We start from the raw sequence: 14,242 nt of genomic DNA on the forward strand, positions 1-14,242 counted from the left end.
TCTAGTCTCATTTTATGATAAACTCATGTTTACAATGTTTACTGAGGTAATAAATCAAGTGAGAAGTAGGGTCATTTTCTCATAGACTTCTATACAACCAGACCTCTTTTTGAAGAACCACAAGTAGCACTTATCTCGATAGCACTGTTCAACCTACAGTTTAGCCCTGTTTGACATGTTGTCTTGTGCTGCATTATACAAAGACATACAGTTTGTCAAAATAAAATGCTTGATTCGATCTTTGGAGGAAAATGTGTCGTTTAGATTTATTAATTGGTAAAATAGTATTAATGTAATGATCTTTAGAAAATGAGTCATTAGTAGCAGCCTTACATCACACACAGGATCAGTATCAGTGTGGATCAGTTCATCTTAGATATTCATGCAGATATTACTGTGAGAGCTACTTCTCATCAAGCGAATAAGCATTTGAGGTGTTCCAAACTGACGACGGACTCTCTGTCATGTTTTTTTAATCAGTTTTCCCAGGAATGAGCCCTTCTGTTATCATAACATGAGAATGAGAATTCAAAGACACCAAAAAGGTTGTGATGGCTTTTCTGTTGTACTGATACTTTGATGCTCACATCGCTTTTTTCAGCACGACAGATAATTGGAAACTGTCGACACCCCACTTTGGCTCAGTGGGGGATTGAAGGTAACAGTAATAAGTACCCCCCCCCCCCCACACACACACACACACACACACCTCTCCAGGCTCCTCTCCTCTGCCTCTCAGAACAAGACTTGTTTAATTTTAGCAGCTTTGAAGAGCATTTGACATAGATTAATTATAGAGGATCTTCATGTCATTTAACGAGTTGCGTACGACACATTCACAGAGTACAAGAGGTTACTCAGGGCACCCTTCTGCTACAAAATCCACTTCATTCCCAGCGACCCACAGCCGTCCCTGCCTCGGCTCTCATACCTCTTCTGCCGTCCTCGGCATCGCTCCGTCCTCCTCCGCCCTCGCTCTCCGAGCCCTTTCGGGTCTCAGACGGGATTGCCTCCTCCTGTAAAGCTCTATCCACTCACACCTTTCCTGGCCCCTCTCCACTCTGCTTGACTGATCGGGAGAAATTGCACCGGAGACGACTGTAGCTCCGTCAACAATTTCATGGCCTAGTTTCACTGGGATAAGAAAAACAGTCAGAAAAAGGGAAGGAAGTAGTGAATGGTTCACAGTCAGTCATCACTGAAACTGGGAAACTCCAGCCTGGAACCTTTTTCCTCTCTTATTTACTTTTCAGTATTAGGATGTTAGCAGTGAGATTGCTTTCTCAATAGACACGACAGCACTGAAAAAACCTTTTTCCAATATAGCTTAATACAAGGGGGCTTACCTGAGTTACATATACTGGACTGTTCATCTACTGTACATGTATGTTACCAACCTGTTTCAGGGTTAGGGTCACAACTGAATAGCTTCTTTTTTACTCAACTTCCGTTGATTTGATTAAAAAATCATATAGAATCAATCAAATTCAGTTTAAGTTTCAGGTGTAGTCAGTGGTGAGGAGTCTCCTTTGCAAAAGGATGAAACTTAAATAAACTGCTTTTATTGTTGGTGGAATACAGGTTAAAAGGTTACAACTAGGTTCATTTATTGCTACATAAGAAAAGCACACACACACAAAAACCCTGAATTACATGTGGAGGTTGGAAGATGAGTTTAGGAGTCTCAAGAAAGAAGCTGAGGAAACAAGCTACTCTGGTAGTACGGTAGCTGATACTTCTGTATCCATTGCCAGAGTGCAGTAGGTTCAACAGGCGTGGCTTGGATGCGTATGGTCATATTTATTTAACTCCAATATCACTGATGCTCTGTAGACGGTACCAATTGTGGTACCCAATTGTGAATGTGTTCTACTGCAGGTTTGATAAGCCCACTTCAACACCCCCCAACTGCCCCGTCATCAGACAAACACCTACACCCCCTGCCTCCTCCTCACCTATCCCAAACGACCCCCCACCGGCACTGAGGATCTGTGAAGAGGATGTGAGTCGGCTCTTTCACAGACAGAAGATCAGGAAGGCTCCGGGCTCAGACGGTGTGTCACCCTCCTGCCTAAGTCTGTGCTGACCAGCTGGCCCCCATCTTCATGCAGATCTTCAACCGATCACTGGAGCTGTGTGAAGTACCCTCCTGCTTCAAACGCTCCACGATCATCCCGGTCCCCAATAAATCCTCCATCACAGGATTGAATGACTACAGGCCAGTCGACTGATGTCTGTGGTCATGAAATCCTTTGAGAAACTGGTGTTGACCCATCTGAAGGACATCACTGGGCCCCTGCTGGACCCCCTGCAGTTTGCCTACCCTGCAAACAGGTCGGTGGATGATGCAGTCAGTATGGGACTGCACTACATGCTGCAACACCTCGACTCCCCAGGGTCATATGCAAGGGTTCTGTTTGTGGACTTCAGCTCAGCGTTCAACACCATCATCCCAGCAATACTCCAACCCAAACTCTCCCAGCTCACTGTGCAGCCTCCACCTGTCAGTGGATCACAAACTTCCTGACTGACAGGACAAAGCAGGTGAGGCTGGGAAAAATCACATCCAGCACCCAGATTATCAGCACTGGCACCCCCCAGGGATGTGTGCTCTCCCCACTGCTCTTCTCCCTCTACACCAACGACTGCACCTCAGAGGACCCAACGGTCAAGCTCCTGAAGTTCCCAGACGACACAACGGTCATCGGCCTCATCAGGGACGGTGATGAGTCTGCGTACAGGCGGGAGGTTGAACAGCTGGTCCTCTGGTGTGGTCAGAACAACCTGGAGCTGAACAGGCTCAAAACAGTGGAGATGACAGTGGACTTCAGGAGGAGCCCCCCAACACTGCCCCCCCTCACCATACTCAACAGCCCTGTGTCTGCTGTGGAGACCTTCAGGTTTCTGGGATCCACAATCTCCCAGGAACTGAAGTGGGCCTCCAACATCAACACCATCAGGAAAAAGGCCCAGCAGAGGTTGTACTTCCTGCACCAGCTCAGGAAGTTCAAACTGCCTCAGGAGCTGCTGAATATTTTCTACTCCACCATCATCCAGTCTGTTCTCTGTTCTTCCATCACTGTGTGGTTTGGATCGGCCACCAAACAAGACAGAAACAGACTACAACGGATTGTCAAGTCTGCAGAGAGGATCATTGGCTCCAGCCTGCCGTCCATCCTGGACTTGTTCACCTCCAGAGTCAGGAAACGGAATGGAAAGATCTCTGTAGACCCTTCACACCCTGGACACAAGCTGTTCCAACTCCTCCCCTCTGGTAGGAGCTACAGAGCTCTGTACGCCAAAACCACCAGACACAGGAACAGCTTCTTTCCACTGACCGTCACTCTGATGAACAATTAATCAGACATACTGCACTACTACCTCTGTTTGCACTATCACCTCAATTCCATTGACACTGTTGTTTATAGGTTTATGTTCATATATACATATACTTTTTTGGATATATATGTACTTATAATGTACATAGTTGTTGAATGTTTATACTTTTTTTTGTTGCCCTTGTTCTTTTTTTGTATATATATATTTCTCTTGTTTATTTGTAAACTTGTGTGTGTAGATTGAGAGCGAGTCAAATTCCATGCGTATGCATACATGGCCAATAAAGCTGATTCTGATCCTGATGAATACATTTTGATTAACTACATTCATGTTCACAGTGTGATTCAGTAGTTGGATTACTTTTTTGTCATTCTTTGTGTAGTGAACTACTGAAACTGCAAACAATTTTAGGCCATAAAAGGAAAGGCATATTGTTTTCTACTCTAATTGAACCCCCTTTGACCAGCCCTCCCCTCTTGTTCTGTTGATGCATTCATCAGGCAGCCACCACTTGACCTTTCACCTTTGTGTTGTGCCTGTATTATAAAGGGCTCACACAGAGACAGCGTCATCATCTTCAGTAAGTCGAATACTGTTTTAGTTGTTGAGATCTTCAGATGAGTAAGACAAGAGGCCCATTGTTTTAGACCGGTGCTCAGGTCGGTCAAACAGTCCAAAAAAGTGCAAGTTTAAAACAATTTGCTTGGGTATGTTTTTTGGGGGGGTTACCATGTGAACAAGTGGCCACTTTTTAAAACTTTTTTTTATAATGTCATATCACATGCACATCTTTTTTACAAAGTAAGTTTTCTTCGTATCTTTAGTTAACCAAACTGTTTTTCTCCCTCGGGTAGCTTGCTGTAGTTTAACTTCTTCCAGTGTGAAGTAATCGGTTGCTTGCAAAGCTTTGCTTTCAAAGTAGCTTCCACAACACTGATTATTTTTGCAGTTTTGGCCATCATTTCTATCTGTAGTGGTAACTGACATGAGTAAGATAACCAACCAACCGCCACGTTAGCCAAACTTGCTTAAAGTGGTAAATCTATTACTCAGTAGTTCAGTAGTTCATCACAATTAAAAGCCCATTTATTGCTTCCAGTTTGACCAACTGTAGTTTGCCATAATTGTATGCATACAGTTTTCTTGTGCAATAAGTACTATTAGTGACATTTTAGGTGCTTGCTTTTAGTTTTACCTTTCAAATAAAGCAGATTTGTTCTAACCAGGCCAGCTATAGTGACTGCTTGTGTTTCCTGCCTCATCTGACTTCACTGAGTTTAATATCACCATGTAAGATCACTGCAATCATAACCTATGGAAATGTTGGCCAAAGCTATGAAAACAAGACTCAAGTTGTATTAAACCACAATTACACAGGGTCTCTGGGTGCTATTTAAGGGCAGCCATTGTGCAAAATAGCAGCTTTATGTGCGTTCATGTGTCATTAAATGGACACACACTAAACAACTGTTGCCTGGCATCATGTAATGCATGAGATGAGCTGTAATAGAGCATACTTATGATCACTGTGGCAACCCACAGTCACATCAAAGATCTGAAGAGTGCATACATCATCACCTCTTTGTATGTTTACAGTTCATCCCCCTGTATAATAATCGCTGCCTCTCAGGAAGAGAGGGAGGACTCTCAGGGCCCTCTCATCATATTCTTAGCATGTAGATTAGAGACGCTTTGATCCATCTAATAAGCCCTCTTCTGGCCCAGGCTTGGAGCTCCATCTGATGCACGGATGCTGCCGTCTTCATCCCTTTCCACGTCTATCCACAGCCCCAAGCCGATAAGCATCAGTGGCACGACCCAATTCAACACTGTTCCTTTCTTGTGCTGTCTGTTTAGCTCCCTCTTTTTTCTTTTCCGGCTGTTTCTCACTATCGATTTGTCTTTTCCTGTCTCCCTTTCTGTTTCTCTTTCGGTGTCTGTGAGTGTCTCTCCAACTGTCTCATTTCATCAGGTGAGCCACTTGAACAGGACTTTTCTAACTTCTTATCCAGTGACTGCTCGAACTCTCCATCCGTCTTCTTCACCCCAGCCCACTTTTCATCTTCCACCTTATCCTCTAGGATGTGGTGTGCTAACTTAATCCAAATTGACTGACAGTGAAACATGATCAAACATGTCACTACACACGGTTTAAATTTGCGTGTGCTTGATGCAGCTTTACGTCGTACTTTCATTTGCTCTTTAAGCCAGTGGGGGTGCAGGGTGAAGATTAAAGCTGTCTAACCCTAACCTTGAGGAATCAGCAGCAGCAGCCCAAGTCACTCAGAGCACCAGTGGCTGCTGTGAAAGATCGACAAATGTGGCTGAGGGAATCAGAGGCTCTGGAAGCCGTTTGATTTCAGTAAATGTGTTGATACCCCCACAACAAACTCAGTAAGCAGAGCTTCTAAACCAATCACTATGACCAATGGACTCTGAGATGGTAGGCCGGAGATATGAAGAAAGGTAGTGAAGTGGAAAAGGAAATAGAGATGCTTTTCCACAAGTCAAAGGAACATTGGATATTCTGAGCTCAAAAATCATACAGACGGGGAAATCTGATGAGTTATATTTCTTAGCCTCTTCTGTTCCCTCCAGGTTGAGGTTTCATAGCGGGAACCTCTGCCTTAAGGCCTCGGTATGCTTCAAACCAAAGACCACAGCTGAAAGAAAAGTGTTGAAACCTATTTCTAATGGCCAACCTTGAAAGTGGGGTCCAAAAGACATCTGGGGACATGGACTTTGACAGCCATTGGGGTGTAGCCAGGAGGCCATCGCTGCAGGCTGTTAGACGATGCTTCGTTTGAAGCATGAATGCAGTGCAGTTGGCTGCTCGGAGTGGGCCGATTGCCTGACCCCCCCGGGAGTGCTGCTTGCCCTGAGTGCCTGCCCCTGCCGCTGCACCGGGCGCCGTTCTCTTGTTTATTGTAAGCTTATTAATGTTGAACGTGTCATGTGGCCCTCTTTTGGACGGAGTACCTTGCTTTATAGTTAGATACTGAGGCCCTTAGAACCTCTCCTTGTTCAAGGGGTTGCTTTGTATGACGTGTTCTCCAACCACACCTTCAGGCAAAAGTGTTCATACCACCATCAAACACAGGGGGGGCAAGACGAAGGGCAAGACAAAGTGATCGTAAGGATAACAGCATACACTTTCGGACAGTCTTTCATCAGAAGCATTCATGGATTTGTATTCTGTTGTGATTGAGGCAGTTATGTAAAGAATGCAAAAAGAGAGCTTGAGAGAGAAGTTCAAACCCCGGTTACTGTCACACCTCAGCACGCCCTCATTGGAAAGGAATCTCAGATGCTGTAAGATGATCCAGCAAGTACTTTGTTTAAAGCATACCAAGGCCTTTAAGATCTCTCCTTGTCCAATTTACTGCCTTCTTGACAGTTCACACTTCCCTACCTTGCTCCTTCCTTTATGTAAACCCTCATACTTACTACTAGCTGTCACCAGTGCTCTCCCTCTTCACTTTCTCACTTCCCTCTCCCCAACCGCTGTGACTGTGCCGTGACCTATCGAGCTCCTTCAGCTGGAGCTGGGGAAGTTTCTCAACGGAACAGCTGAAAATTAAGCTAGAGAAGTGGGGGTGCATCTGCTGAGCATGTGTCATGTTGGAATGACACTTTTAATGATGTGGGAAAGAATGCTCTTGAATTCACAATGGGTTGTTTTGTTTGTAAGATAGAAGAGTGAATACAGATAAGACCTGGATTCTCTCACTTAATCCCACTTGATGGTTATGTTGTAATGTAGAAAATGGTTTCTCTACACTCAGACTTTGATAAAAAGAGGGGACTTTTTGTTACACTACATTTAGTTTTGACGTTGAGTCATCCTATTTCCTTTCACAGCACTGAAACTTGGGGCCTCATTTCTCAAAGTGAGTGAAGAGGAAGATGTAAATTGGTGTATATGAACCCCTGATATGAACAAGACAGTTTGTGCTACCTGTGTATGGGCACAGCAGTGCACAATGATCAATGATCGATCTACATCAGTCTCTGTCTGAGCAACCAAACAAAAGCCATTCTGCCCCAGATATCTCTATTTTAATGTCACTGCCATGGCTTTGCACAACATCTGGGTTTAATAAGTACAATATGAGTTATGTCAGGGAAGAAATGTGGTTATGGCTGTTAGACTAAAAGTTAAAAGAATACTCCACCTGCAAAATGAGCTTTTGTTGCTCACCGTGTTACCTTGAATACTAGAAGGAAACTAGCATGCCTCCACGGGGAACGGAGAAAGTAGGCCCTTTCCCATTGAACCAAATGGAGTCGAGGTTATCAACACCATGTCTAAATAAAAAATACTGTGAATAAAATGTAATGTTAACCCCGGACACTATTTACTTCAATTCATCAAGAAGCATCTGTTCATGAATTCTCCTTCCATGCGAGAAAAACGATGGTTTTTCAGGAATTCTAGGTAAGGCGGTGAGTAACGGATATACAGATGGTCCTTATGTGGCTCAGGTATTTCTTTAAGGTACAGTTAGGGTTAGGCAACTCAAACACTTGGTTGAAGTCAAGGGCGCCTCTTAGACAAACATTTCTAACAGTGAGGTTGATACTAATGAGGTTCAGCTAAACCAAAATGTTTGGACACAAGTGGCACAGAACCACTTCCCTCTTGTTCATAGATGATAGAATAGTGACATCACGGAGCTGCAGGTGCTCAGTGATGCAGTGCTTGAAGAACAAGGTTAAAACGGGGAGTCAATGCAAATTTAAAAGAATAACATTTCAGTTTAAGAGGAATGATTTCCTTTTTTATTTCAGAGCACAGAAGCTGCTGCATCACCACTGTGTAGTTTGTGCTACAGTAACACTGGGTAAAGGGTGAAGATGTCTTCAGGTGCCACAGGTGTCAATCTTTCTGTTTTGCAGACATGATTGACAGCAGTAGCTCATTGGAGGTTAAACATCTCCAATTTGGGAATTGGTTTACCTACGATTACACTCGTCTACAGGATTTAAAGTGACAAGACGGCAGCTGCTGGGCACTGACAGAACACACAGTGTGTGGACCGGACGGTTCACATGCTCGTAGTGGCATCAAACACACCACCCTGCCGAGCTCCTAGCATGTTACAACACTGTATGTCTCTTTGATACTGTCATAGGAATAGCTGGCATGCAGTGCCACTTCACATCACGCTGACTGACACGCAGTCCCACTCTGCAAAGGCTTTTCTCAGTGGAGACAAGTGTAATGATTTCATGGTGCTCGTAAAGAGTTTATGGTGTTTCAGACTCTTGTCAGCTGTGGTGCAGCAGTACCTAACTGTGGAAAACAAGCACAGATGCTTCCGGTCAAGTCTAACATGCATTAGCATTGGACCAGTTTTACCTGACATTGTATAGTTGCATTGCCAGTGTATCTTTTTGTGGACACAGTCAAAGTCTTTTTCCTCTTCACTTTGTTTTCTTGCTAGTGGGATTGCACAACTTTCTTTGGCTCAGTATTGTTTTGCATAACTGCTGTTACTCAATCAGCAAAAAAACATCAGACTTCTAATTTCATCATTATCTCTGCCAGGAGAGCCATGCGTCTGTGAGTGAGTGTGGATGAGCAATCAGCTTGCACACAGGTTTGTAACTAACAGTTATTATCATTATAGATTGATCTGCTAATTACTCCCTAAATAAGTCAATCAAGTCAGTATCAAAACATGTCAGATAATAGTTCATAAAACTAAACGTATTAAATTGACTATCACGTGAGACAAAGACACATCTGAGAGGCTATAAACAATGTCAATTTTTCTGGAATATTTACTAAATATTTTGAATATATTTTCTGTGAATTTCACCCTCACACAGCTGTGGAGGGTGAATTGAATCAATGACATTTAAGCACTTGTTGCTCTCTGCATCTGTAACATGTTTTGTCCTGAATAATAGAGCGTTTTTAAGCTGACTCGTGTCCACTTGTTGTCCAAACCGAGCGTGAAACTGTCCTTTTCTCTGCAGAGATGCTTTCCAACAGCGAGAGAAGTGAGCTCGAGTTTTATTTATAGAAATGAAGAAAGGAGCTCAAGTGTTTCTCGTAATGGAAACCATACGGACAGGTTGTAATGAAATAGATCTCCATGTTGTTCATATCATAGTTATTCATTCTAAATCCAGAACAGAAAAGAAAACATGTATATTTCCAGTTATTTGGTCCACAGCCAGATATCCTGAGAGCTACTGAGATCTTTGAGAGGAGTTTGCTCTGGATGTTTGTGCTTCCTAGAGGATGAATCTTCATGGTTGTCACAGCCCTCTGGCCTTTTCTCTGGCATCACCGTCTGGATAACATGTCCTCCTACTGGCCCATTGGACATTTCCATCTTTAAGTGTCATACTCACATTGGTAGAGGTTTGTGGCTGACGGGGGTCATCTGTACAGAACAACCTGCTCCTTGTTTAGTTTACTGACAACATGTCACAGATTGGAAGCATCCAGTCCTGGGGCAGATGCATGGAATTATGCAGACGCATTATTTTTGTCCGATTTATAAAGCACCACTCCCACAGTTCGCTATAAATGGATGTAGAAAGGCCCTCAAACATCCATTTGCATATGGATATTTATATACTCATATCGCTCCACCACGTGAGAATCTGTCTTCATGCACAGCTGTGGCTGTTCAGCGTCATCATCACTGCAGTAAATTCTCAATCATCATTATAATTAAACGTCAGAAGGATGATCAATGATTCATTTTCAGCCTGCAGAAATCTCACAATCAGTGAAATTGTCAACTGAAGAAAACGTTACCCGTCTCTCAACTCCTTCAATCTCCTCCTCGTCATCATCACCCACAGCTATCTCAGCTGAAACTGCCTGTACGCTGGTCTGAAGTCTGCAAGAGGTGCACACTGTTCCTCCATAAATACCAGTTTATGTGTGGCGAACAGGTGGACACATCATTTACACATCTGGCCCCTGGTGTGAAGTAGAGGCTCTACTAATATCTCCCCTGTTATTATATTATTTAGCATATATTTAACAAGGAATCAGTACAAGGATGCCAAAGATGTCATATTCGCTATTCAGACGCAGTATTGCTGTTGAATTGTTGGCCCACTAAAGACTCTGATGCTCTATTTTTCCACTGTAGAATTTCTCACTTGATACAAATTTTGGTCACAATTCATTAAAAAACAAATTTCAGAGATCCTGAGACCAAACAGGTTGAGGTCCTTTGATTCAAGTGACACCGATGGATGCACTTGTGCTTTGAGGCTCATTTCAGCTGCGAATATGAACTCGCAGGGTCCGAATAGTAAAACCTTCACAAGTTGGGTATAATGAACACCACAGCCACTAGTGCTGCAGTGCTGCATACCTTTTGTTTGTCCTCACCATTCATTGTGTTTCAAACTGTTGAGCATTCTTTGGTCACTGTTGAACTTGTCTTCTATATGAAAAAAGACATGCCGTTAACAATGTATATTTTGTCCATGATGGACATGTTCATGTTCTGAGGCCCATCATGGGCCTCAGAACATGAATTGCTTACTATCTTGATATTACTTTGATTCATATATATTATATATTTTTTTCAAGCAAAAATACCCGATTCTAAATTTGTAATATTTGAGCTTTTCCTATTGATCAGATCGTATAACTTTGGGACTTTTACTTGGACAAATCAAGCTATTGACATCGCCTTGTGATGATGGCTGTTGTTTCACATCTTTTGATATTTTGCAAAAAGCAAATCAAATAATTGAGGAATAATAATAATAATAATCGGCAGAGTAGTCAATATATGGCAAAAGAATTGAGGTGCAGTCCTAATCAGAATGTGGTTTGAACATGTGTTCCCATATCTGTGAAATAAATACCAGAGGAGCATTTCTCCTGAAACACTTCAAATGCATTTATTTTATTCAGCAGACGCTTTTATCCAAAGCGAATTACAATTCAGATTCTATCACATTTCTACACCGTAGGCACAGCTACGGGAGACATTTTGGGGTTAAGTGTCTTGCTCAAGGACACATCGACATGCGACTAGCAGAGCCGGGGATCGAACCTCTGATTGAAGGACGGCCCTGCTGTCCACTTAGCCACAGTCACCCCCTATTTTCCACTCAGCTGTAAGTGAACTGCCTTTGGGCGACTTGTAGAGCGTGTTACCTGCTGGCTGAACACTCTGCACTGTGATTCTTTAAACGTGAGGTCATCTGCTGCTATGATCTGATCCGATCTCTCTTCTTGACCCGTAGGAGGAGCACCCAGTCAGAGGGGAAATAGCGCTCTCATCCAATGACCTCCAGCTGGTGATACAAGTGGAACATAATCAGTGAGTACTCCTTCTCTCGTGCCCACCTGTAATAACCTGTCCTCTACCTGAGGAGAAGAACTGATTGGGAGACAGAGAATGTAGAGTGAGGAAGCTCTGCCTCTTCTCTCTCAGCTCTGTCGTGGAGTTGACGAAATGTTTCCACGGTGTTGAAAGCGTGTTAAAGATTGAATGGACGGCTGCAGCAGTGATAACAGCAGACGGTCGCACAATAACCATGCAGCCACAAGGGTTGAGCTCCTATTGGAAAGAGCATGTGCGACGGCTGTAGGAAGCACTGACGCTGAAACAGAAAGCTAACGTCCCATTCAACCCATTATTTGACGGTCATGCTCGTCCCTGACCGGTAAAGTTTAGTTCTCAACCGACGGGATTGGAGGCTTTTCATATATGCCTCAAGAGAGATAAATACGACGTGGCTCTTGACTTCTTAGTAACGAGAGCAGGGAATGTGTGAGTGACACGCCTCGAGGCGCAGAGAGGAGCTAATCAGAACAAGCGGTGAGTTCCACAGAGGGAGCGAGGGAACAGGGTTCAAGGCCAGCAGAGGTTATGATGTTCCTGTGATAACATCAAGCCGGAGACGTGCCCAGACTCCCAAGAGAGAGCCCGGAGGTGGAGAGAATGTGTCCGAGCAGAGATACCTGACCAAACAGACCCTCATTACACCATTTCATTTAGGAATCCTAGTGAAAATAATTAAGAGTAGAACTGTATATGTCTTGTGATGGGCGCAGCCTAGAATCTAAATGCACTCACTCGTATGTTCTGTTCTGCACCACGGCTCTAGAGAGATGTAACACTAAAGAGGCACAAGTTTGTTTTTGTTTTAATTAGTGTTTGGAAATTGCCGGAAGAATGATCAAAACCCAACCACGCCTTCATGTCTTTCTAAATCATGTGACTAGATTTCTTTCTAAAAATGTGAGTCAGTATATTGAAAGCAAACAGAATATTAGATACAGCATCACTGCACTGGGGTACAGACAGATAACAAGTCAATGGATGAAATGATCACACAGCACTTTCTTATTTTACAATATTTTAAAAAGAACTGATCCGTAGGTGAGATCCTAAATCTGGCAGACATATCAGGTGAAGAGGTCCATGTTAGTGTCTGATACAGTATGTGATACCAGGATCAGACATACCTCTGATACAGCTTAAGTACTGGATCTGGTATCGGCGTCTAGTATCTGAGGCTCTGCACCAATCCAATATCACGCTGTCATATTTATCAGCTCTACGCCACACAGGAACAACAACATGTCCTCATGCCAAACGTTACACACAGTTTTTGTGCGTTTTAAGGAAATAACTCATGTTTAGGCATCCACCCCGTCCCCCGTCCCACCCACTGTGTGCTTTTTTTATCTGTGGGATATCTACGAATTATGGCGCATTATTAATTGTAGCTATATCTACGAATGCTGGATAAGACCAGCCTGAACTAGAACAAACCGTGACTTCCATCATCAGCTCAGGAACAAAAGAATCACCACGTCCCAAATCGATGATGGAGTGATCTTGTTCACTCATTATTGAATCATTATTCTTATAATGATAAATCTCATTATCACTTGTTATAAACACTTGTTATATTTCATTATTGCATTATTATGGCTTTTCATCATCACAAGAACAACCATTATAATAAACAATATACAAATCAAAGTGACTCATCATTAGGAGAACAAAATACCTCATAATAATGATTATAACAAGGTGTGTTGTTATAAGGAGGAAAGTATCCTCTTATCTCAACAAAGTACCTTATTAGGGAGAAAGAAGGCAATCCATATAAAGGGAAAACATTACAATTACAATATAAGGATAACAAAGCATCTCATTATAGCAGTAAAAGTAAATCTCTGTATTTGTTATAAAGATAATACAGACCAAGGATAGAACATATCATTTTATTATTATAAAAACAGTAAAAAGTGAGTGAATATCTCGTCAAAAGTCACTGAAGTCATATTGAACTGAGTGGAGTGGCTGCTTCAGTAATGCTACACAGTTCACCCAGCGGTATTCAAGATGCTGCATTAAGAGTCAAGAGGAAGTTTGTGCCTTCAGCATAATCCTCTGTGACTTTCCCTCTCTGCTGCAGAGGAAACAGGTGACGCGTATCTGAAGAGTGCTCAACCAAACTGGTGGAGTGGTCTCACAGAGCGTGACTCCTTCACTTCAAGTGGTTTAAACAGACACGAGGGAGGAGGAGGACAGATGGAAGGAGAATAGTGTGTGTGTGGTGGAATGCCAGCTGACGGAAGGCCCAACATGCCTGTCCTGGCTGAAGCACCCAGAGCCGACAGACGACATGTGATGTGCTGGTGTGCTGCTTCCAGTGATAATGACTAACACACTAAAACAATGAGAAAGATCAACTGTAACTAAAAACAAGTACATTTATTCATTTTGTATAATTCCACGACAAGCAAGCAAATTGTTGTCACATGAACTTAGCATGTAGACATGTGTTTCACTGTTGTCACATGAACTTAGCATGTAGACATGCGTTTCACTGTTGTCACATGAACTTAGCATGTAGACATGTGTTTCACTGTTGTCACATGAACTTAGCATGT

The 14,242-nt window shown here is 43.0% G+C and overlaps 1 protein-coding gene across 1 annotated transcript in view; it reads left to right on the forward strand.

Annotated features, from left to right (window-relative positions):
* Window positions 1-14,242, forward strand: part of adam19a (ADAM metallopeptidase domain 19a) — a 167,843-nt gene that overhangs the window by 57,883 nt on the left and 95,718 nt on the right. The window contains exon 3 of the mRNA XM_031874263.1: window positions 11,575-11,651. Coding sequence (XP_031730123.1) covers window positions 11,575-11,651 — 77 coding nt within the window. The remainder of the gene's footprint in view (window positions 1-11,574; window positions 11,652-14,242) is intronic.

The sequence above is a fragment of the Anarrhichthys ocellatus genome, unplaced genomic scaffold (genome assembly GCF_004355925.1).
Source record: "Anarrhichthys ocellatus isolate YVR2014 unplaced genomic scaffold, GSC_Weel_1.0 scaffold79, whole genome shotgun sequence".
NCBI classification, from domain to species: domain Eukaryota; kingdom Metazoa; phylum Chordata; class Actinopteri; order Perciformes; family Anarhichadidae; genus Anarrhichthys; species Anarrhichthys ocellatus.